Raw genomic sequence first — 26,728 nt, 5'->3', positions numbered from 1 at the left:
GGCTATTTTGTTTCTGTTCAGTCATTAACTTAATATTCTGCAGGACAACTAACAATTACAGACAAAGTTTTTATAGAAAAGGATTACCTGTGACTCAAGGGAGATTTTACACCATCTCTGTCCATTTTTTAATTTGTCTCATTTTGTAGTTTCTAATGCTAGCCATTGTATTAGTTTTATATTGCTGCCATAGCAAGTTACTGCAAACTTAGTGATGACACAGATTTATTAACTCATAGTTGTGAAAATCAAGTCTGGTGGGCTTAGCTGGTTTCTTTGCTTTTGAGTTTCTTAACACTGACAACTACGGCTTTGGCAGAGCTGGGGGAGAATGCTTCCAGGCATATTAAGGTTAGCAGAATTCAGTTTCATGCTGCTGAGGTCTCCCTGCTAGCTGTTGACTGGGGTTCACTTGCAACTTCTAGAGGCCACCCTCCTTCTTGGCCCATGGCTACCTTCATCTTCAAAGACAGCAGTATGGAGCTCATGCTCCCTCTCTCTCTGGGCTCTTCTACTGCCACATGTTAGGCTGACTGGTGCTTCTGCTTTAAGGGCCCATGTGATTAAACTGGGTCTACCTGGATAATGCAGGCTAATCTACATATTTTGTAAACTTTTTCAACTTCGAAAAATTACAGACAAAAGGCAACTTAACAAGTTATGGATGCTGTTAGAGGTTCTCTCTCACTAGGTTTGCAATAATTCACAAGCTTTGACTCAGTTCCCCCTGACATGCATTGAGTAAGACAAGCCACTCCTGCCCCCCAAGGCTGAAAGCACGGCACTACCCAGAAGATGGAACAAAGAAAACACATAGAAATGGGAGTAAAGTGAGAGAAAGACTTCACTCTGCAGATTAAAGCAACACCTGTTTCTCTAGCATTCTAAGAAAGCATAATTCCCTAACCCAGTACCCTCTAAACATACAAGGGAAAATTTTCACCTCTAGGGCTTCCTATTGGCTCCTACACCTCACTCAGACCCTTGACCCCCCCCCCCACCGACTATTATTCCCCCCCTCTAGGAATGTACTGTATAAATTCAAATGCCACCTATCCAGGAGTGGACTAAAGTCTATTCTTCAGACCCCCTCCATTGGGAGAGCTTCTCAATAAATTTCCTGCCTGCAGTCATATCAGTCTCCATGTCCCAGTGAGAGCCATTTACCTCCAACATTTGGTGCTGAAAACCCAGTACTGGAGTCATGTTGAGACTGACTGACTGTTGAGGAATCTCCCTTCTGCCACGGCTGAAAGCCCATCCAACACCAGACATTGAAATCTCAGCTGGGTGAGTTAAGGATTTCTCTGCCAGAGGGTCCCACTTGCTTGCTCGCTCTCCTTTTCGTCCAGGACAACCCATGGGAAAAATCCTAGCATGATCCTCACTGTCCCCAAGGGCCACGGTGGGCAAAGACTCCTCATGGAAGAAACCCCTTGGCTCTGGAGATACCTGGCTCCAAGCACAGTTTCCTGTTTCCTTGGAGATATTTAACTGATTCGGGGATGCCTGTCTCACTCAGAATCTCCCCAATCTAGAGATCCTTAGTCTCAATTAAGCCACCTGAAATGGGGAATTCAAGTTCGGCACTCCCAAATACTATGCCTCTGGGCTGTCTCCTTCATAACCTTAAGATTCTGTATCCAGAAGGAAACATCAAACCTAAAAAGCTCATTTTCTATTTGACATCTGTGTGGCCACAATACAAATTGGATAATGAAAATCAGTGGCTGAAAAACAGGGCTTTTGATTTCCAAGTTCTGCAAGACTTAAAGAACTTTATCTAGTGCAATGGCAGGTGGCCAGAGATCCCTTACATTCAGGCCTTTTTTTAATCTTTGCAATTGCCCTTCCCTCTGGCAATCTGCTCTTCCTACCAAATTCTTCTTTTACACCAGAAACCTGCTCAGAAATCCTTGTCACTTTCACCCCCTAAAACTTCTGAAAACTCACTTCTGAAAACTGACTTTGATCCCTCAGATCATGCACCCCCATACCTCCTCCATATAATCCTCCAGCATCATCTCCAAACTCACTCTCCAGCCCTTCTTCCTTCCCTGCTTCGTTACCACTGCCTTCTACCCCTCCCTTCTCACTTCCTCATAAGCGCTCATAGAAATTACCTCCCCTTCCTTCTGCACTGCAGCCCTCACCTCTTTCAGCACCCAGATGCCAGCTCCTTTCTTATCCCTCCGGAAAGTAGTGGGAGCTGAAGGAATAGAGTACAAGTTCCTTTCTCACAGATTTAAGCTAGATAGAAAACTGGTTAGGATCTTCCTCTGAAAACCTCTATGTCATTCTTTCCACCTGTCTATCCCCAGAAGAAAAAGAATGTATTTGGCTTGCAGCCCAAACCTTTGCAAAGTCCCTAAACCCTTAACTCACTCCTCAGTCTCAATCGTGAAGGTCAGTAGTTTCACAACTGCTCTTCTACTATACCCACTAAGAAGCCACTTGTTCACCTATTCACTTCCTCCTCTGCTCCCCCTTTTTTCACCAAACTCTGTCAATCCTGAAATCTAAAATACTAAAGTTCCTATCATTGCTACCCACACAAATCAGTCACAATTCAAGTAAAAAATCCTACCCACATCCCATTCAAACCCCAAAATCCTGTCCCTCTTGATGTCCTGTAAAGTATCAAACCTACAATTACTCTCCTCTTACAAATAAACTTTTAGCTTACTCCTGAATTTAAATCTAAGTGTACTCCACAAAATAATCCGAAATATGTGTTAAATATCTATCTACACTGCTAAAGTAAAACTTAACTGCATTTATACTGCTCAAATATTCCTAACTAGTTGCTGATTAATAAAAACATTTCCAAAAACAAGCTTGCCTATTACAGACAACACTGATTCCAGAAAAATCTTTAATAAAATCAGAAATGTGAAATAATAAAAACTTAGAAACAGCCATACCAAAAAAGTAAAAGTTATATGTCAAACTGGTGAGCTTTATATTTCTGTTAGTGTGTCTAGTGAAATCAGTAGTCTGACAAGTTCGTTTAATTTTAATGGTAATAGTATGCTATAAGAAGTTTGCTTTGAAATCGTTTCCAAAGTTGTTTTGGTCACTTAAATATGAAAAGTATATAAAATATGTTATTTTTTGTTTTGTTTTGTTTTAAGGAAAAAGTAATATTGTCCTAAGATAAAAGAACTGGTTATTTAAAAAGAATAAAATGCAGGACAAAACCTGAATGAATACAGAAAGTGCATGGAAAAGGAATTTTTTGGTTAAATTTGAGTAAGATTAATGGGTCTATCTATAAAAGTTTTAAAAGCTATAATATCAAATGATATACCAATGCAAAGTTAAAATTTTGTTTTCTTTCTCTGTTAAAGTAACAAAATTTCTTAAATCAGTCTGTTTTAGCAAAAGTTTACAAAAAGTTTTTCTCCTGACTAATCAGTGTACAAAAGTCTTTTATCAAAATAGCTTCTTGTACTTTAACCATATCATGTCCTAACTTGCTTAAGAAAAACAAGTCTTATCACTTTTAAAGAAACAATGCTCAAACTTGCTTTCTCAAGATCAAATCCTGAAAAGTATCATTCATTTCAAATTATTGCAAAAAAATTGTTCTTTCACCTTAAAAAGTGAAGTAATAAAATAGTTGAGTTCATTTAATATGTTACAATTTAAATGAAAAGTGTTTAAAAATTGCTATAAAACTAAAAGGGATTCTTTAACCCTCTGTTAATTAAAGGTGTATGAGTAAAAAGTTGATATAAATACTTAAAGAATGTATAAAATTTCTGAAAATTTAACAATGTTCCAGCATAATATTAGATAAAATATAATGTTGCTAGTCATGGTTATTATTGGTTAATCATGGTTATTATTATTACAATTTACCTTGTAAATTAAATCTAGCCAGCACCAACATTAGCTTTAAGTAAAGTTTATGGCAGAAACAACACTCTAAACAAATACCCTTTGGGTTGTAATCACATTATAAAAGGATCCAAATTACAATAAAGCCCCTTAATTAAAAAAAAAAAAAAGACAAGAACAACAAACCATTGTAAATCACCCTCTGTAAGAAGAAATTTGTGGAACAACATCTGAAACACCTGCCAGCAGCAACAGGTAACTGTCTATCAAATCCCTGCCAACTCCTCTAACATCCCTCTCAAGGCTGTTAAAGCAAATACCACCATGAAGATCCAGAGCCATACCACTGAAACCCAAGAAGCAGCAGAGTAGATCCACAATACAAATGGGCATCATGACCACTGAACCCTGTAGCAGCACTGCCAGCTGCCGGTTGCTTGACAACAGCAGCTCATGGACATCACCTGCTAATATTCATCATGCTCACTCAACAACTGAACGTCAGTACCCTCCAGTACCCTCCTGCTCTCAGAAGGAAGGAATAAGGTGTGCTTTCACTACTACAAACACTGCAGCAAAACTCTTGTAACCAGCCAATTACTATTTGCTGCCTAAAAATATAAGTACCGTATATAAAGTGCCCAAAATGAAAAGTATTAATAATTTGTTGTTGCCTATCCCTCAAACTAGACAAACAGAAAAAAAATAAAGTCTTTTTAGCCATTCTATGCAGCCTTACTGGATGGAAATCTTAAGTCCATGAAAGACAAAAGTCACCCAAATATTGTTATAAAACCACAGTTAATAATCTGAAGTTTCCTATTACCACTAAAACTTTATGTATGCCTATGTAAACTCTTCTTATACCTTAACTAATTTTTAATGTCACTCAAACCTCACAGCATATGGCCTATCAAATAAGTTATATTAATAATCTAGCTACTGACACTGTCTGATTGGTTTTCCTCATTATTAACCCTGAATCTCAAAGTTACTTCCCATATTGATCCCACTAACAACCCTCCTTCTTTGAATATCAGCAAGACCAAACATTTTCCAAGCTATAACACAGTTAATTCAACTAACAATCTGAAACATCACCCAGAATCGTGTAAACAACCTTCTCCTAGTGCGTGAAATTCAATACCAGATGTTAACCCCTAAAACACCATCGCAATAACTCAAGAAAACCTCACTCCAACCCTCAACAGCAAGAAGGAACCTGAGATAATAACTGGAAATCAAACATGGCTATCCTCATTCCTTTCTTATATTTGTACATCTTTAAAATCATTCCTTTTACCCATTATAACACCATTACTGATAGTATTGCCTTTTATCTTTTTGGCCCCTGTCTCTTACAGCTTCTCTCCTGATTCATACACCAAATTGTACAGTCAACAACCCAGGAATACATAAATGGTGTCTTTCTGCTGTGTAAATAACAATATCAACCCCTGTGGGACCTGGAACCACAGCCCACTGGACAGGACAGAAGGGAACTTTTCTCTGCCCCTTGACTGAAGGAAGTAGCCAGATCAAGCTGACACTCCAAATCCCCTCACCCTCCCATCTGGCCCAGTTCTGAACACCCCAATACCCAGGTCCCCCAACATATATATAAACAAAGTGTTAGGAATGTTAGGGGTTCCCTCTCACTAGGTTTGCAGTAATTCACAAGCTTTGACTCAGTTCCCCCTCTCATGCATTGTGGGAAGACAGGCCCCCCTCCCCCAGAGCCTACATGTCTGAAAGCACGGCACTTCCCCAAAGGTTGAACAAAGAAACCACGTGGAAACAGGAGTAAAATGAGATAAAGACCTTCACTCCCTCCAGATTAAAGCAACACCTGTTCCTCTAGCATTCTAAGTAATCGTAACTCCCTAAGCCCTACCTTCTAGCCATACAAGAGCATCCTGTTGGCCCCTGCATCTCACTCAGACTCTCAACCCCTTCCACCAACTATCATTTTCCTACCTAGTAATATACTATATAAATTCAAATCCGCCCCCCCCACCCTTCCAGGAGTGGGCTGAAGTCTATTCTTCAACACCCTCCATTGAGAGAGCTTCTCAATAATTTCCTGCCTGCAGTTATATCAGTCTCCATGTTTCAGTGAGCGCTCTTCAACAGCTGCATTACTTTTAAAAATCCTTTCCAGGCACATTTACCTTATTTAATTCTAAAACCAAACTCAACTGTTTCTCCAGTGTTCTGAAACGTGAATAAATGAGCATAATTGTTACATGCCATGACCGAGTTCTCCTTGTTAATGAAGAAAATGAAACAAAACTTGATCATATTCATATCTCATAAAACCAAACACTATATTTTTCTTAACCTTATAGCGTTGAAACAGCACCTTGTCTTTCTACAAAAACATCACATTACCATTAACTATTAATATAATCAATACATTACATAAATTGTATTTTTCCATGTATCACCATGTTTTTAACACCTTGTAGTAGGGGAACATTCTTGTATCTATACTAACCACAATCCTTTTCTACCACCAAAACCACTATATATTAATCAGTCCCTAGATTATCCTCTAACTGTTTCTCAGTCAAAATTAACCTCCCTGATTACCCTTTTCAGTCATAATCACATTTATAAGTAAGCAGTGTTAGCTATACTCATCATAGCATGCTACCATCAATGCTATCCATTTTCACATATTTACTAGCAACCTTTTTAAACACTCTACATACATTCAGTATCAGCCCACCTTCTCAACCCACATTTTGCCTTCTCCCAACCTGTAATTTAACTCCATAAATTACTCATCAAATAATCTACATATTTTAAGGTCTATTGATTAGCAACCATATCTGTAAAATATTCACAGGGGAAGGCCCAAATCCTGCCTGCCACATACCAGGAAGGAAAACACCTAGGAGACCTCAATCTAACAATAGAAAGAGCAAATAATGTAGATGTGATCCTAGGTACTTATAATTGTCATGTTCCATATTGGCCCACCTAAAAGCAATTTTTGGGAAAACATACTCTAGCCTTGATTAAAAGAGAAATAAATGTAAATAGATCAAAATCAAGTTAAGATTTCAATTTTCTTTATCCAAACCATAAAGAATGGATTTGTTTTTATTAGTAAAAATGGTTTTCCTTTATTCCCTAAATAGCATGGGTAATAGATGTTTATCAAAAGAAATTTGAAAAATACAGGAAGTTTAAAGAAGCTGATAAAGCTCTCATTTATAATGATGCTCTGTTACCAAGAGGCAAAACTTTTCAGCTTTTGTTGAGATTCATCTTTGTTCAGATTCATCTTTTTTTTTCTTTCTGTTCTTCCTCTTAGAATATACATTTTTAAAGTTCTGAAGATATTCAGGACAGGGCCTGATCAAGGGATGCCATGTTATTTTAGAAGGCCAGGTGTTTCACAGAGGGACTCTCAGAATGGGGGAGGGAAGGTTTTATTGGGGCATGTTAAAGTTGCGGGGGGCCTAACCTATGGATGAATGTGAGAGGCCCAATGTTAGCCTCTGTTAGGGTAATGTGCCTTTTCATGTTTTCTTTTATTTGAGAGAAAAGTGTTATTTTCTTAAATAAAAGTAAGATAGAGATTCAGTCTTCACTGAAGTTTTATGCTAGATCGGAGAAAGGAAACATCTCCTTGGGATATCACAAAGTCTTAGTGATGGTGATTACACTAAAAAAAACTTGCAGATAAATAACATAAGAAATTTGGTTTCAATGCTATGATTTATAGAATGGGAGAAATATGGCTGATATTAGCGAAACAATCACATTAAAGGAAATTATTTTCCTAAAAAAACTGTACCATATAAAAATAGTAAATAGGTAGTTGTTAATATTATATTAAATATACTTTAAAGACCATATTTAATAGGTTTTAAAAGCTGAATGTTTTTCTATTTAAAATACCTCATGATTTGGTAAGGCATCAAGAGTGCCTTACCCATTGGCTCAAGATTTTCTAGTGTAAAGGATTATTACATGAAAGGTCTGCAGCTCAGCATAGCCGTGAACATTCTCACATCCTTTCCCTGAATTTATACTTACCTTCATCTTCTATGATGCCCACTGTAACAAATCTTACCCTACCTAGATGTAGGAGAGGCCTGGTTGTCTTGCCTCTCATTGATTGGTAAACTGAATTCAGGGGGATCAAGCACAGTTTTATCTCTGGGCCCAGCAGAGTTTAAACTGATACTGACCCTGTGTCTATTTTTCAATTGCTTCAGATCCAGTGGAGAAAAAGGTGTGATTAGCATGCTTAAACTCAAATTAGAGCCCCCAAACTAAAGATTTGCCTTTTTCTTTATGAACTTTAGAAATAGTTCTCCATATGATAAAATGCAATTTATTATTTCTCCCCAACCCTATTGCTCCTCCTATATCCCCAATCTTTAGTACAAGCCTTAATTGCCCCCACAATCTCAGTTGTTCCTTAATTATCCTTCTCTCTCATCTTTATGCCTAATCGGTCACCAAAACACTGTTTCCTTACCTCTGTAATATTTCTAATGGGGGTACATGTACTATTTATTTCTATTGTTGCAGTTTTCAGTTGCATAGAACATTGCAAAAACAACTAGTTTTTCCTTTTTCTAATCTCTTCTCCATATTGCTGTGAATTTTTTTTCCCCTCCCAAAACACCTGGCATTACCTTCCTGCTTAAACCCTTGAATGGCTCCCCATTGTCTAGAGGAAAAAGTCCAAGTTCCTTGGTATAATATGTGAACTCTGTCTTGTTCTAGCCCTAACTTACCTCATTCCAAAGAGCTCTTGCCCTTCCCATCAGACATGCCATGCTCCATTTACCCTGAACTTCTTCCTAGTCACCATATACAACATCTCTCTGCCTTGCCTAGCAAATACACTTGTATTTAAAAACTGAGCTTTGGTGTTACCTTCTCTGTAAAATCTTCCTTAATTCTCTAGGCATTCCATCCATATCTTCTTTACTACAATTATGTTATTTGTAATAGTAGCTTTCTCTATCTCCCTCTCTGAACTCTGTGATTACCTTTGATTCCTAAGTATCTTCCAGAATATGCTTGGCCTTTATTGGTAAGTGCTATCTGGATTATGACAAAGAAGATAAAAGAAACTCAAAGCTTAAAAAATAGGCTTAAGGTATAAAGGGTGAGGTCGTGGCAACAAATGCCATCACACCTTTGAAGGGCAGAATCACCCCACTTAAATAACTGAACAAAATTCCTCAGTTTTTCATTGCTGAAGAAACCATTTAAAATTTTAACAGTTGAATGTGTATGTAGATTTTATTTATCTCATGGGCATACAGTGTATGTCATTTTTAAAATAAATGTTATAGCCCAGCATTATTTTCCTTCACTTTCATATAAATGAAAAAAAAAAAGACTAAAAAATGAATTACATTGTTTGAGTAACTGGATGTTCAGGTGTGGGCAAAATAGTGTCAATTTTCCCTATTTTGGCTACAGGATGTTTGAAAATTATGCAACCTATATATTATTTAGATTTTTAAAAGACAAGAATAGGCACTTCTTAAAATGTTGGATGAATTTAAGAATAAATTATTTTCCAGCAAATTATTCCCAGAAGAAATCAATGTTGAGCCACATTTGTTTATTTTTGTGATGAAGCACAAGGATACTTTTTATACCCTGATTTTCAAAGACTGAACCATAATTATTTCAAGATTTTACTTTAAGTTTGGGTATTTAAAAAGTCATGGTTACTGTTCAGATTGAAATTACACCCAATTTAAATGCACAACATCTTCTAGAAATCAAAAACTCTCATATACTAGCATTAGAAACAAACTGTCTATACAACTAAGTACCTTAAGGAATTATTTCTAATGTGCAATGTGACTCATTAAAGAACTGCTCAAATGCTAACACACAGTTTCACATTCTCTCGAACCAGCAGTAAAATAGATACTGAAATAGATACTGAAAAATAACCATTTAGGAATAAAACAAACATTTAAATGTGAAGGATTTATTTTTGTTTATCTCTTCTATATTCCAAAGAAAAAGTTTCCATAGATTCACCATCTCATTTTGACAAGTAAGCTGAAACTGATGTGAAGCAGGACTGAGATCTTAGGTCTAGTTCTCACATGAAGCCCATACCATCTGATCTTGATTTTCCTAAGGTGACCAACCTTGGTGCCTGAGAAAAAAGAAAAATATACATGCATTTTGAAACACAGACATAACTTATTTTATTGTGCTTTGCTTTATTGTGCGTCAGAGACTGCTTTATTTTTATTTTTTTAACAAATTGAAGGTTTGTGGCAATCCTGCATTAAACAAGACATTTGGTGCCATTTAGTACAGAAGGCTCAGATGATAGCATTTTTTAACAAGTATTTTTAAATTAAGGTATTTAGGTATGTACATTGTTTTAATAGACATAATGCTATTGCTCACTTAATAGACTACTTTATAGTGTAACCATAACTTACATGCACTGGGAAACCAAAATATGTGTGACTCACTGTGGCAGTTTGAGATTATGTATTCAAAAAAGAGAGATTGGGAAGCGGATGTGGCTTAAGTAATAAAGCCTCTGCCTACCATATGGAGCACCCAGGTTTGATCCCTGGGACATCCTGGTGAAAAAAAAGAGAAAGTATGCCTGCATGGTGAGTCGAGTGCCTGTGGGGTGAGCTGAGTGCCCATGGGAGTGCCCGAGTCATAAATTGAGTGCCCATGTGAGTGCCGACATGGCGAGTCAGTGCCTGCATGGCAAGCCAAGTGCCCATGTGGTGAGCCGTGCAGCAAGCGGAGTGCCTGTGTGTGAGCCAGTGCCTGGGCAAGTGAGTCACGCAGCAAGATGATGACACAACAAAAAGAGACAAAGGGGAGAGTCAAGGTGAAACACAGCAGAGACCAGGAACTGAGGTGGCACAATTGACAGGGAACCTCTCTCCACATCAGAGTTCCCCAGGATTGAATCCTAGAGGAGAAAGTCGAGAAGAGAAGACAAAAAGAAAAATAGATATAGGAGATCACACAGCGAATGGACACAGACAGCAAAAACAGCAGGGAGGAGGAAGGGGAGGGAAAAAAAGAGAGATTATGTTGTAAACTGGTCTGTTCCTCTGGGCATGATAGCCTTTAATTGGATTAGATTCAGCTGAGATGTCTTTGATTAAATTATGTTAAGATAAGGGCTTTGATTTGACCACATTAGTAGGGCAAAACTCTGTTTAAGTCCCTGCTCCCTTGGTGGGCTTTATAAATGAACACTCATGCAAGAAGATATATAGAAGAAGATAGACAGAGGAAGGGAGCTCCACAGACAATGGTAGAGAACTTAGTCATTTCAGTCCTGCCATGAAGGCTCAAACAGCTAATGCCCTGGGGAGAGCTGAGCCATTCCCCTGATAGTTTGCAGCTGAAGAGACCAGAGCCCTGAGCAGCTGAGAAGGCCCCAGAAAGAAATAAGCCCTCCAGCCTACAGCTGAGATTGGAAGAAGCTGGGTCCATGGAGCCTTAAGAGGAGGAAGGCTGAACCCTCGCAGAGATCAGCAGCCATCTTGCTTCAACATGTGGCAACAGATTTTGTGTGAGAAAGTATCTCTTAGGTACCTTGACTTGGACTCCTGAGGGCCTTGTAACAATAAGCTTTTACTCCAAATAAATACCCTTTATAAAAGTCAACAGATTTCTGGTACTTTGCAGCAGCATCCCTTTTGGCTGACTAATATACTTGCTTTACTGCAGTAGTCTGGAACTGAACCCACAATATCTCCACAGGATACCTGTATAGGCCCACAGGGTAATGAGTAGATTTCTAGGGACATTCTTACCCAATTTAATGCTTTTATACTCTTTGAAATATTTATAAATAAGTTCAGTAGAGAAGTTTGATAACATACTAAGGAGATAATAAAAAAGTCCCTTCCAAAGTAATCCTTGTAAAATAGGGTATTACATATCTGATTTTCAAAAATTTCCTTGAATTTCAAGAAATTCGGTAGTCTTCCCTTGAAACTGATGTCCACAAATATGTATTAAGTATTTAGAACCCATGACTTCAGGTATAAAATCAAACCACTTACTTGAACTCTAGATGTTCAATTAGCACATATCCATCTATAGAAATAAAAATCACTTTTACTAAATGTGAAAGCAATAGAGACAATGCTTTAAGATTTTTAAAAAGTTATTAAAATTTTTGATTGAAATTTTACAAATGATAAGCCAATAAACTTACATTTGCCTTCAGAATTACGACATATCACTAGATTCTCTTCAGTGATGTCAATGACCTCCAGTTCTTCTCCAGGGGTTATTGGCAAATCAAATATTCCCTTTCTTGAATTATTGGAACATGCCACTGCTGTGTTGATGACAATAATCTCTTTGTCATACTGAAATTAGAAATTACTAATCAGACCATCCATGCATGGTTTTTATTCTTTTCCATTATAACAAAATTAACAGATGATGTAATATAATAACCTCAAACCCAAGATGCTAGATACTGATTAGTTAAATAACATCTAAGGGAATAGAAAATAGCAAGACATGAAGTTAAACGAAAATCATTTAAGGGAATAATAGTAAAATGCCACCATCTTACTTGGTATGATTATATTTTAAAAGTGTTTTTCACACCCATTATCTAATTATATGAGAATGAATCCTGGTAGATGAGAGGGATATAACATGGTATAAATTAAGTACTGTGGAAGAAGGTATGTTAACTTTTTCATAATAAAGTTAACACCAAACCTAAGAAAGGAGAAGGAAGAAGGAAAAAAAGAAAGAAAGAAAAATCTCAAATGTCTGTGTTACTACTGCTTTAAAGTTTTAAATGCTTTTTAATGTCTACCATTTCTAGATAGTACTTTCTACCCTACATCTCTGGGCTGGATTATATAGTCTTACGTGTATCTATGGCACATATCCTTTAAAGTAGTGGTAATGGGTTATACGGGGCAATTCCCACTCTCCTTTTGGGGTCAGAGGCAGAAACAAATAAATAATGAAAAATTCAGTTTATGACCTTAGGAAAGGTTTTTTCTGTGTAATATATTAGCTGTCTTATATGTCCTCAGGTATATCACTTTTAAACATCTAATTCATTGACTAGAAAAAACAGTTCCAGAATATCTAGCCTGTATTTTCAGATGTCTACTTCATCACATTCGGGTAACCAAACATCCTCTTTTGCCTAGGACAGTCTGTCTACATAAGGTAGGCTTTTAAAAAATGTTCTCTCCGTGGGAGAGTGTGGGCTATGATGTGGACCATTGACCATAAGGTACAGCGATGCTCAGATATATATTCACCAAATGCAATGAATGTCTCATGATGATGGAGGAGAATGTTGCTATGGGGGGAGTAGTGGGGTTAGGGGGGTGGGGGGTATATGGGGACCTCATATTTTTGAATGTAATATTAAAAAAATGAATAAAGACAAAAAAAAAAAAAAAGGCCCCCCCCAAAAAAAAAAGTTCCCTCACTTTCATTGCTTTCTAAATTACAGAAGTTGTGGGTTTACAGAACAATCATGAATAAAATACAGGATTCCCATATACCACCTGTGACAGTACAAAGTTTTTGTGGATTCCAGAAAAGATCATGTTCTTGAAGCCAATCCATTCCTATGGGTGTGGGACCCTTTGACTGGATTGCTTCAGTGAGGTATGGCCCACACAAGGTCATACCTTGCTGGAAGTTGGAGTCAGCAGAGCACAGAGGCATGGGAAGAGGCCCAGGAGCCTAAGCTTATGGAGCAGCTTGAAGTTAAAGAGAAGAGGTCCAGAGAAGAGGGGAGAGATATATGGACTGGTATTTTGCCCTGCCATGTGCTTAATCCATCCACAGCTGAGCCTGGAGAGAAAGCATCTTTATATGATGCTGCCATGTGCCTGACTGCCCACAGCTACAACTTGGTGAGCATCTCTTGATGTCTTGATTTGAACACTTTTAGGCCTCAAAACTGTAAGCTTGCAACCTAATAATTTCCCAATAGAAAAGCCAATACATATCTGGTATATTGCCTTTAGTAGCCTTAGCAAACTAAGACACCATCCTATTATTAACAGCTGGCACTGGTGTGGCACATCTGTTGCAACTGATGAAAGCACATTTTTATTATTGAACTATAATCTATAGTCCATGGTTTAACTTAGGTTTGTGTTGTGCAGTTGCCTGAATTAAAAAAAAAACATATTCTAGCAACAAATATACAACCTAAATAACCACATTCAAATATATGTCACTGCTGTGAATTATGTTCACAATGTTTTGCTACCATTACCACCATCTATTACTTAAACTTTTCCATTACCCCAAATAAAAACTCTAGGCCTTAACTCCCTTTCTCTACTCCCATGCCATTCCCTGCCAATCCATATTCTAGATTCAGACTCTATGAGTATGCTTATTCTATTTTTTACAAATCAGTGAGATCATACTGTCGCAGTGTGGGCTCGCCCGGAGGGCCGCTGCAGGGGCGGTGTGGGCTCGGGCGGAGGGCTGCAACACATGGAGGGGCCTTCCGAGAAGGCACTCCGGGGCTGGCAAGGTGCGGAGGACGCGCGGTAGGAAGAAGACTACCGAGGAGACCAGGATCTGTGCGCAAGTCTGATTTATTCAGGAAGTACAGCGGTTAATATAGGGCGAAGACGGGGGAGGGGCAGGGGGCATGGCCGGGGGGCAGCAGACGGCTGATAGGTTCGTGCAGGGGTGCATCACTGGTGGCGGGCAGAAGACGGGGTAGCCAGGGTTCTCGGCGGCAGCGAGGCGGGGCTGTCATGGCGCGGTGGTGGCCCTCGGGGGAGAGGCGGGGTTAGGCCACCGAGGGGGAAGCGGGTGCAGCTGGGCAGAGGGGCGGGCAGTACGCCCAAACCCCAAGCGGAGGGCCTTACCGCCCGTTCCCGCCACCCGGGTCCGACTCGCACCGGCACCTGGAGACGAGCCGACCCTTGCTGTCGCCGCGCTCCCACACGGTGCCACCCTACATCATACAATATATGTCCTTTGTGTCTGTCTTATTTCACTCAACATGATGTCTTCAAGGTTCATCTATGTTGTGACATGTATCAGAACTTCATTCCTTCGTAATGCTGAATAATATTCCATAGTATGTATATACCACATTTTGTTTATCCATTCATCAGTTGATGGGCACTTAGATTGTTTCCATCTTTTGGCAATTGTCAATAATGCTGTTATGAATATCAGTGTGAAAATATATGCTTGAGTCCCTGCTTTCAATTCTTTTGGGACATACCTAAAAGTGGGATTGCTGGTTGTATGGTAAATCTATATTTAACTTTCTGAGGAACTGCCAAACTGTCTTCCACAGCAGCTGCACCATTTTACATTCCCACCAGCAATGAGTGAGCATTTCTATTTTTCTACATCCTTTTCAACATATTATTTTCTGTTTTTAATACTAGCCATTCTAGTGGGTGTGAAATGGTACCTCTTTGTGGTTTTAATTTGCATTTCCCTAATGCTAATGATGATAAGCATCTTTTCATGTGCTTTTTAGACATTTGCATATCATCTTTGGGGTTTCAAGCCATTTTTAAATTGAATTGGTTATAGTTTTCTAAAGTTAAAGGTTTTTAAAAATATATATATATATTCTGAATACTAAACCCTTATCAGATATGTGGTTTCCAAATATTTTCTGCCATTGTGTAAATTGCTGCTTTACTTGCACAATAAGGTACTTTGATGTGCAAATGTTTTGAAGGTAAAGAAGAAAAATAGGCATACAAATAGGAAAGGAAGAAGTTCCATTTACCTATTTTTTTCTTTTGCTGCTTCTGTTTTGGGTGTAAAGTCTAAGAAACCATTGTCTAACACAAGGTCCTGAAGATACTTCCCTATATTTTCTTCCAGGGGTTTTATTGTTCTGGCTTTTATATTTAGGGCTTCAATCCATTTTGAATTGAGTTTTGTATATAGTGTGAGGTAGGGATCCACCTTAAATATTTTGCAAATGGAGAGCCACTTTTCCCAGCACCGTTTGTTGAAGAGACTATTCTTTCCCAATTGAATGGTCTTTGCCTTCTTGTCAAAAATCTGCTTGTCATAAATATGAGAGTTTATTTCTCAGCTCTAAATTTGATTCCATTGATCTATATGTCTGCCCTTGTGCCAGTACCATGCTGTTTTATAACTGTGACTTTGTAATAAGTTTTGTTTTGTTTTAGATTTAAGGTGCTGTATTAAAAAACAAATAAAAAAAAACCAACAGTAAAGTTTTCATTACAGGGTAATTAAAATAATTCTTTCATTTTTGAAGACCTGACACTAAAAAGAATGAAAAACACATTAAGTCATTATTCTATAATTGTTCTATTTTGCTCTTTCAGTCTAAGAATGTAGTCTTTTTTCAGAGACATACAGCAAGCTGGCCATGTCAAGTTTGTGCTTAAGGCATTTATCTATACTTGACCAAAACTTTCAGAGGCTACTATACCAGTTGGCTAGTCTAAACTCTCAGGTTAAATATGAACATCTTCCCAGTAATAATCTTAAGTATCACATCTCATTTCTTTCTCAAGAACTGCATAGGCTCATTTTAAGTATTCAGAACAAATCTATAATGAACTACAGAGTTTACTAAGAGTAGAGGCACTCTGCTTAATATTCAAAACAATGTGGTCAAAGAAAAAAATATACATTAAATAAGAATGCACTCCTTACCAACTCAAATTGAACCACTTTTTCCCTCAATAAAAAGCTAGTTCAAAAAAGGTCTCATTCTATAAAGATTTATCATTTCCAAATCACAGTGAAAGGAATTTGAGTAATTTACCAATTGTTTTCTATGTGCCTTAGAGATACCTCACTAAAAACTGGTATCTGACACAACAGAAGACACTTGCAGAATGTAGTATTGTAGTGACAGTACTGAGGTTGACTGTTACATACATATTAAATTCTTTGAGTTTGGTTCTATCTTAATTATTTATATAGAACTTTGGTCCAATAACATAAAAATAGAGAACAGCTAGAAATTTATCTCATTCAATGTTCAGAGATAAAAGGGTTAAATACTCTTTCCATTATTTTCTGCATACAAATTCTTTTTCATTTTGAAATCTGATAGCAATCAAATTCTGGCATTGTTCCAAGCTATTGTACAAACAGGATACTGAAGGCCATCACTGTACAGCATATGGCAACATTAGACTCTTTCATTCACCAATCCTGGCATACTTCCAAAATATACCCAAAAGTCCAGTTTTATTTTTGACCAGGAGACTGGGTGCTAAGGATCAGATATAAGCACAGGTACATATAAGGAGCAAGATTACAGTTAACAGACTCTGAAAATTGAAAATGGAAGACATAGTGAGGCTGGCAAAGCCATATCAACCTTTCTAGGTCCAGGGTGGAAGAGGCATGGATCCCTTCCTCTGTAATAAGGTTTTTTTAAAAGATTTATTTATTCCCTCCCTGTCCTGTTCCTCCTGTTGTCTGCTCTCTGTATCCATTTGCTATGTGTTCTTCTTTGTCTGCTTGTATTCTCATTAGGCGGCTCTGGGAACCAATCCTGGGACTTTCCAGAGTGGGAGAGAGGCGATTACTCTCTTGGCCACCTCATCTCCCTGTTCTGCTACATCTTATTTTCTCTCCTGTGTCTCTTGTTGCATCATCTTGCTGCGCCATCTCTCTGCACTGGCTTGCACTCCTGCGAGGTGGCATTCCTATTCAGGTGGCTCTCTTGCATGGGGCCACATTCCCGTATGAGCTGGCACTCTGCGTGGGCCAGCTTGTCACGTGGGCAAGCTTGCCCTCACCAGGAAGCCCTGGGCATTGAACTCTGGACCTCCTATATGGTAGATGGGAGCCCAACTGGTCGAGTCACATCCGTTATCCTATAATAAGTATTAAGATCAAGAAATGTGAGTTTTCTAACTTCATGCTCATCTTCATAGCCAAAGATAGCTGTGGCGATTTGGGGCCCCTTACCTTTAGCTATAAATTTGATGATTTGCTTCTCTATTTCTTCAAAGAAGGCTGATGGACTTTAAATTGGGATTGTGTTGATTTTGTAAATTGCTTGGGTAGAACTGACATGTTATATTTATAATTCCAATCTATGAACACAGAATGTCCATTTATTTAGGTCTTCTTTGATTTCTTTTAGCAATGTTTTATAGTTTCCTATGTCCTTTATATCCTTGGTTAGATTTATTCCTAGATATTTGGTTCATTTTGTTGCTATTGTAAATGGAATTTTTTTCTTGATTTTTCCTTCCGACTGTTGGTTACTAGTTCATAGAAACAATCCTGATTTTAGGGTGTTGATCTTGTACCCTTCCACTTTACTGAATTCATTTATTAGCTTTAGGAACTTTGTTGTAGGTTTTTCAGGATTTTCTGCATACATGTAATCTGCAAATGGGGGAAGTTTTACTTCTTACTTTCCAATTTAGATGCCTGTTTTTCTTTGTATTGCCTACTTGCTCTGGTTAGAACTTCCAGTACAATGTTGAATAACAGTGGTGACAGTGGGCATCTTTGTCTTGTTCCAGATCTTAGAGGGAAAGCTTTCAGTCTTTCACCATTAAGTATGATGTTACCTGGGTTTTTTTCATGTATGCCCTTTATCATGTTGTGGAATTTTCCTTCTATTCCAAGTTTTCTAAATGTTTTTTTATCAAGAAAGGATGCTGGATTTTGTCAGATGCCTTTTCTGTGTCAAGTGAGATGATCATGTGTTTTTTCCCTTCATTCTTTTAATGTAGTGCATTCCATTAATTGATTGGGTTTAACCACCCTTGCATACCTGGGATAAATCCCACCTGACCTTGGTGTATGATTCTTTTTAATGTGCTGTTGGATTTGGTTTGTTCTTATTATTGAGAATTTTTATATCTATATTTACTAGGGATATTGTGCTTTGTAATTTTCTTTCCTTGTGGAATCTTTATCTGGCTTTGGCACGGGGGTGATATTGGCCTCATGAAATGAATTAGGGAGAGTTCTCTCCTCTTCAACTTCTTGGAAGAGTTTTAGCAGGATTGGTGTTAATTCTTCTTAGAATGTTTGATAAAATTTCTCTGTGAAGTCACCCTCTTTTTTAGGGAGGTTTTTGATTACTTATTCAATTTCTTTTATAGTTACTGCTTTTTTGTTATTTCTTCTTGAGTCAGTGTAAGTAGTTTGTGTGTGTCTAAGAATTTTTCTATTTTCAGCTAGGTTATCTAATTTGCTGGAGTACAGTTATTTATAATATCCTCTTCTAGTCCTTTTTATATCAGTGGGTGTGATGGTTAGGCTATTGTGTCAACTTGGCCTGGTAATTGTGCCCAGTTGTTTGGTCAAGCAAGCACTGGGCTAACTGTAATACAAGGGCATTTATGGACTTTAGTTACCATTGACTTTACTGCAGTGGTAAATCATAGATAGCTGGTTATAATTACATCAATCAGGGAGATTGCTATCAACAATGAGCAATGCTTAATCCAATCAGTTGAATTCCTTAAAAGGGGAAATGATTCCAGCATTGAGAGAGAATTTCCCAGCTCATCTCTGGACAGCCAGCATTTCCCAGAACTTGTCAAGCATCTTCACTGGACTTTCATCAGAACTCCTGGGTGCAGCCTGCCTGCGGAACCTGGACTTGTAAATTCTCATGGCTGTATGAGAGACTCTGATAAATCTCTTACTATTGACAGGTATCTCTTGTTGAGTCTGTTTCCCTAGAAAACCCTGACTAATACAGCTTGGTACTGGGAGTGGTTCTTGAGGATCAGAGTCTTAAACATGGGATGTCTGAGGTGGTTCTGGGAGTTTTGCAAGTGTCTTTCTACTCTAATTGGACTAAAGGTTACTGATGGCTCACCTTTCAATAATGAAGAGGCTGCTAACAGTCCATGGTGCGAGCTGGCAATCAAGATCTGCAAAATAGCATCACTGGATTCCCCTACTTCCACACTTGTAAGAAGCAAGGATCTGGGTGAAAGTGTTTTCAACATCTTAACAGAGTTTTGTGGAGTCAAACAGCATAATGATGTCGGATAGCTCCTCCTAGATACTCTGGATACTGTTACCAAAGAAAGAGATGAGTTAAAGGCTTCAAATTTGAAACTTACACACTGACTGGATGGCATGAAAGTTTCTATGTGTGCTTGAAAGAAAACCTTGTCTCCTGTAGCCACAGGCTTGTAATATCTGAGAACCAAACTCAGACTTTCATAGTACAATGGTGGAGTTACAACAGAAACTAAAATCTCAACCCCACAGGGTTTCTGCAGTTAAAGTGAAGGCATTGATTGGAAAAGAGAGGAATCCAGAGAATTGGAATGGAGACATATGGGATGATGATGATATTGATGGAGACACTGGAACCCTGAATTTACCAGATAAGCCTACCATGGCATCCCCTGTCCAGGCCACACCTTGTCAACCTTGTATCATCCAGCCTCCAGCCTGCCCCAGGGAGTCTGAAACAACTTCCAGCCATGAGGTGAGTACCAGCCAAACTGAAGCCTGCCCTACCTAGCTTCTGGCCTGCTTCCAGGAGTCTGGACCTTCTCCCATCCCTGGGGTGCTTACCAGCCAAACTCCAGCATGCACTGCGGAGCCCCCAGTTGGCCCCGAGGAAACTGCCTTTCAACCCCTGTCTGAAGAGATTAATCTTTTCTCACCAGAAGAAAATGCAAGGGAATGCCCTGAGGTCAGTAGCTTGCAAGGCATTTCTAATTCTTCTCCTTACCTACCCCCACCACCTCTCTTGTCTTCAAGACCTATTTCTAGACTAAAATCACAATAAGCCCCCAAAGGTGAAAAAAAAGTATGACCCATGATGAAGTAAGGTATACTCAGAAAGAACTGCATGAGTTTTCCAACTTATACAGACAGAAATCAGGGGAATATGTGTAGGAATGGATACTAAGGGTATGGGATAATGGTGGAAGGTATATAGAGTTGGATCAGGATGAATTAGTTGATATGGGTGCACTAAGCAGAAATTCTGGATTCAACACTGTAGCTCGAGGGGTTAGAAGGGTTTGTTTGTATGGTTGACTGAAACATGGGCCAAAAGATGACCTAGCATTTCTGAGGTTGAGATGCCTGATTTGCCCTGGTACATAGTAGGAGAGGGAGTTCAAAGGCTTAGGGAGATTGAATGTTAGAATGGATTTACCATTTTAGAGCTGCCCACCCACCCCAGGAATGTCCAGTGGACATACCTTTAACCAGGACTGTTAAGGAATAAATTTGTAAGACTAACTCCATCTTCCCTGAAGAGTTCTGTGGTTGCTCTTCTCTGTAGTTCAGATATTACTGTAGGGAGGGCTGTGATGGAATTGGAATCCTTAAACATTATCAGGATGATTGGATGTCGGTCTGGTAAAAGTCAAATAGCAGCATTAATCGCCAAAGTCAAGATGGGTGTGCTACCGCAATGAAAGGAAGATTCAAAAAAACACTCAAAATAGTCTGAGTCCTGTAGACTTATGGCATTGGCTAATACATCATGGGGTACCTAGCAGTAAAATAGATGGGCAATCTACTAAATTTCTTTGTAGTTCTGTATAAACAGAAGAATTCTGGGTCGACTGAACAAAACCCTAACTCAAATTACAGGTGCAGAGAATCACGGCCCCTTAATCAATTCCCAGACCTGAGTCAGTTTACAGACCCAAATCCCCTTGAATAAGGGGTGGCCAGTTCTTCCTGGGGCCTTCCCCAAGGAGACCTGTTAAACTGCCCAAAATTTATACTCTTAATCTTCCTCCCACGTTTCCCCAAGGAGATCTACAGCCTTTTACCAGAGAAACTGTGCATTGGGGAAAAGGAAATGATCAGACATTTTGGGGCTTATTAGACAGTGGCTCAGAAGTGACATTAATTCCAGGAGACCCAAAACATTACTGTGGTCCACCAGTCAGAGTAGGGGCTTATGGAAGTCAGGTGATTAATGGACTTTTAGCTCAGGTCTGTCTCACAGTTGGTCCAGTGAGTCCCTGGATCCATTTTGTGGTTATTTCCCCAGTTCCAGAATGCATAATTGGAATAGACATTCTCAGTAACTGGCAGAATCCCCATATTGGATCCCTGACTTGTGGAATGAGGGTTATTATGGTTGGAGAGGTCAAGTGGATGTCACTAGAACTGCCCCTACCTAGCAAAATAGTAAACCAAAAGCAATACTGGATTCCTGGAGGCATTGCAGAAATTAGAGCCACTATCAAGGATTTGAAGGATGCAGGGGTGGTGATTCCCACTACATCCCCGTTCAACTCTCCTAGTTGGCTTGTACAGAAAACAGATGGATCTTAGAGGATGACAGAAGATTATCGTAAACCTAACCAGGTCGTGACGCCAATTGCAGCTGCATCCCAGATGTGGTATCATTGCTTGAGCAAATTAACATGTCCCCTGGTACCTGGTATGCAGATGTTGATTTTGCAAATGCTTTTTTCTCAACTGCTATTAGTAAGGACCACCAGAAATGGTTTGCTTTCGACTGGCAAGGCTGGCAGTATACCTTCACTGTCCTGCCTCGGGTATATCAACTCTCCAGCCCTATGTCATAATATTGTCTGCAGGGATCTTGATCATCTCTCCCTCCCACAAGATATCACACTGGTCCATTATATTCATGATATCATGTTGATAAGGACCTAGTGAGCAAGAAGTAGCAAAGACTCTAGACTTATTAGTAAGGCATTTGTGTGAGAGAGGATGGGAGATAAATCCAACTAAAGTACGAGGTCCTTCCACATCAGTGAAATTTTGAGGTGTCCAGTGGTGTGGGGCATGTCAAGATATTCCTTCTAAAGTGAAGGATAAGCTGCTGCATCTGGTTCCTCCTATGACCAAAAAAGAGGCACAACACTTAGTTGTTCTTTTTGGATTTTGGAGACAACACATTCCTCATTTGGGTGTGCTACTTCAGCCCTTTTACCAGGTGACCAGAAAAGCTGCTAGTTTTGATTAGGGACTGGAACAAGAAGAGGTTCTACGTCAGATCCAGGCAGCTGTGCAAGCTGCACTACCACTCAGGTCATATATTCCAGCATATCCAATGGTTCTGGACGTTTACATGGCAAATAGAGATGCTGTCTGGAGCCTTTGGCAGGCTCCTGTAGGAGAATTACCATGCAGACCCTTAGGATTTTGGGGAGCAAAGCCCTGCCATCCTCTGCAGATAACTACTCCCATTTTGATAAACAGCTTTTGGACTGCTACTGGGCCTTAGTAGAGACTGCATGCTTAACCATGGGCCATTAAGTTACCATGAGACCTGAGTTGTCTATCATGAGCTGGGTATTGTCTGACCCACCAAACCATAAAGTTGGGTGTGCACAGCAGCACTCCGTAATAAAGTGGAAATGGTATACACGAGATAGGACTTGGAGTGGGTCCTGAAGGCATGAGTAAGTTACATGAGGAAGTAGCCCAAATGCCCATGGTCACCACCCCTGCTATATTATTTTCTCTTTCCCAGCCTACTGCTTTGGCCTCTTGGGGAGTCCCTTACAATCAGTTGACCGAGGAAGAGAAAGCTCAGGCATGGTTTACAGATGGTTCTGCACAATATGCAGGTACCACCTGAAAGTGGACAGCTGCAGCACTGCAGCTCCTTTCTGGGGCATCCCTGAAGGACAGTGGTGAGGGCAAATCCTCCCAGTGGGCAGAACTTCAAGCAGGGCACCTGATTGTTCATTTTGCTTGGAAGAAGAAATGGTCAGTGGTGCATTTGTACACTGATTCATGGGCTGTTGCCAATTATTTGGCCGGATGGTCAGGGACTTGGAAAGAACATGACTGGAAAATTGATGACAAAGAGGTCCAGGGAAGAGGTATGTGGATTTACCTTTTTGAGTGGCAAAAAACATGAAAATTTTTGTGTCCTATGTGAATGCTCACCAGAGGGTAACTTTAGCAGATGAAGATTTTAATAATCAAGTGGATAAGATGGCCCACTCTGTGGCTAATGCTCAGCCTCTTTCCCCAGCCACTCCTGTCATTGCCCAATGGGCTCATTAACAAAGTGGTCATGGATTTAGGGATGGAGGTTATGCATGGGCTCAGCAACACAGACTTCCCCTTACCAAGGCTGACTTGGATACAGTCACTGCTGAGTGCCCAGTCTACCAGCAGCAGAGACCCACACTTAGCCCCCGATATGGCACCATTCCTTGAGGTGACCAGCCTGCTACCTGGTGGCACTTGACTACAATGGACCACTTCCACCATGAAAGGGGCAGTGATTTAACTGGAACAGACACATACTCTGGATATGGGTTTGCATTTCCTGTATGCAATGCTTCTTCCAAAACTACCATCTGTGGACTTATTGAATGTCTTATTTACTGCCATGGCATTCCACACAGCATTGCTTCCAATCAAGGAACCCATTTCACAGCAAATGATGTGCATGAATGGGCATATGCCCATGGAATTCACTGATCTTACTATGTTCCCCATCACGTTGAAGCAGCTGGACTGATAGAACAGTGGAATGGCCTTTTAAAGACTCAACTATGGTGCCAACTAGGTGGCAATACCTTGCAGGCCTGGGCAATGTTCTCCAGGAGGCTGTGTATGCTCTAAACCAGCATTCACTCCATGGTGCTGTTTCTCCCGTAACCAGGATCCATGGGTCCAGGAACCAATGGGTGGAAATGGGAGTGGCACCACTCACTATTACCTCTAGTGATCCACTAGGAAAATTTTTGCTTCCTGTCCCTGCAACCTCAAACTCTGCTGGTCTACAGGCTTTAGTCCCAAAAGGAGGAATACTGTCACCAAGGAACACAACAATGATTCCTTTGAACTGGCAGTTAAAACTGCCACCTGGCCACTTTGGGCTCCTCTTACCTCTGAATCAACAGTCAAGGAAGGGAATTATTGTACTGGCTGGGGTGATTTATCCTGACTATCAAGGGTAAATAGGACTGCATCTACATAATGGGGGTAAAGAAGAGTTTACCTCGAATACAGGAGATCCTCTAGGGAATTTCCTAGTATTGCCACGTCCTATGATTAAAATCAATGGAAAATTGCAACAACCCAATCCAAGCAGGACTAACAGTGGCCCAGAATCTTCAGGAATGAAAGTTTGGGTCACCCTAACAGACAAAGAACCACAGTGAGCTGAAGTGCTTCCTGAGGGTAATGGAAACATGGAATGGGTAATGGAAGAAGGTAGTGATAAGTATGAACTTCGACCATGTGACCAGTTACAGAAACTGGTCATGAATCTTTCTTCCTTGTTTCATTATGATGATGATTGTATATGTAGACAAAACAAATTTCTTTGTCTTCTTCCCCAAACTTTCCCCTTATCATATAACAGGTTGTGTCCATTTCATATCATATTTGAAGATGTCAAGTTTGAAAGTATTACCCAAGAACTTGCACCCTATTCTGGATGAAATTAATGCGTTTCCAGTTGTATGCAGGAGAGTTGAACATTGTTGGGCGGAAATGTATATATGCATGCCTGTTGTTTTTATTTAGAGACTAAGTATGGTTTAAGGTAATGTGTATGGTTGCTGAGTTGACAAGGGGTGGACTGTGATGGTTAAGGTCATTGTAATTGCTCAGCCAGGTAATTGTGCCCAGTTGTTTGGTCAAGCAAGCACTGGGCTAATTGTAATAGAAGGGCATTTATGGACTTTAGTTACCATTGACTTTACTGCAGTGGTAAATCATAGATAGCTGGTTATAATTACATCAATCAGGGAGATTGCCATCAGCAATGAGCAATGCTTAACCCAATCAGTTGAATTCCTTAAAAGGGGGAAGTGATTCCAGCATTGAGAAAGAATTTCCCAGCTCATCTCTGGACAGCCAGCATCTCCTAGAACTCATCAAAAATCTTCACTGGACTTTCATCAGAGCCCCTGGTTGCAGCCTGCCTGCGGAACCTGGACTCGTGCATCCCCACAACTGTGTGAGAGACTAATAAATCTCTTGCTACTGATAGATATCCCTTGTTGATTCAGGTTCCATAGAGAACCCTGACTAATACAGTGGGGTTTGTAATAATGTCCCCCTTTACATTTCTGATTTTAATCATTTGCGTCCTTTCTCTTCTTCAGTCTATGTAAAGGTTTGTCCATTTTATTGATCTTTTCAAAGACCCAACTTTTGATTTTGGATTCCCTATTTTTTAAAAAAATTCTTTATTTCATTTCCTTCCCTTTGCTTGCTTTACATTCAGTGTGCTCTTCTTTTTCTAATTCTTCCAATTTTGAGATTAGGTCTCTGGTTTGAAATCTTCTTTTTTAATGTAAGTATTTAGCACTATAAATTGCTCTCTCAGAACAGATTTTCCTGCATCCCATAAGTTTTGGTATATTGTATTTCCTAATTTCCCTTTTAATTTCTTCTTTATCCCATTGGTTGTTTAAGAGTACATTGTTTAATTTCCACATATTTGTAAATTTCCATTTCTCCCTCTTATTGCTTTCCAGCTTCATTCCTTTGTGGTATGAGAAGACTATATGATTTCAGTATCTTTGAATTTATTGAGACTTGTTTTGTGACCTAAGAAATGGTCTATCCTGGGGAATAATCCAAATATACTCAAGAGGAATGTGTATTCCCTTGTTGTTGTTGAAGTGTTCTATATATGTCTGTGAGGTCTAGTTGGTTTAGAGTATCATCTAAGTCTTGTAGTTCCTTATAGATCTTCTGTCTAGATGTTCTATCCATTATTGAAAGTGGTGAATTAAAATTTTCTACTATGAATGTAGAACTGTCAGTTTATCCTTTTCAAATCTGTCAGTCTTTGAATCGTAGTCTTAGGGTTTTGCTGTTAGGTGAATATATATTTATAACCTTTATGTTGTCTTGTTGAATTGACTTTTTTATTAGTACATAGTGACCATCTTTGTTCCTTGTTACTGTTTTTACTTAGTCTATTTTATGTAATAATAGTATAGCTACT

The 26,728-nt window shown here is 39.3% G+C and overlaps 1 protein-coding gene across 3 annotated transcripts in view; it reads right to left on the bottom strand.

The window, feature by feature from the left end:
- Positions 1-9,788: 9,788 nt before the first annotated feature.
- The window catches only part of FYB2 (FYN binding protein 2), a 172,756-nt gene continuing 155,816 nt past the window's right edge, over positions 9,789-26,728 (bottom strand). For 2 of the 3 annotated variants that reach the window (XM_058303512.1, XM_023590845.2), the window contains 2 exons: positions 12,050-12,206; positions 9,789-9,997 (listed from right to left, as the gene is read on the bottom strand). In XM_058303512.1, coding sequence (XP_058159495.1) covers positions 9,873-9,997; positions 12,050-12,206 — 282 coding nt within the window. In that variant the 3' untranslated portion in view covers positions 9,789-9,872. Of the gene's footprint in view, positions 9,998-11,894; positions 11,929-12,049; positions 12,207-26,728 lie in introns of all 3 variants that reach the window. The other variant, XM_012527894.3, reaches the window with a different exon arrangement.

The sequence above is a fragment of the Dasypus novemcinctus genome, chromosome 9 (assembly GCF_030445035.2).
Source record: "Dasypus novemcinctus isolate mDasNov1 chromosome 9, mDasNov1.1.hap2, whole genome shotgun sequence".
NCBI classification, from domain to species: Eukaryota; Metazoa; Chordata; class Mammalia; order Cingulata; family Dasypodidae; genus Dasypus; species Dasypus novemcinctus.
This window is presented reverse-complemented; position numbering and strand designations above follow the sequence as displayed.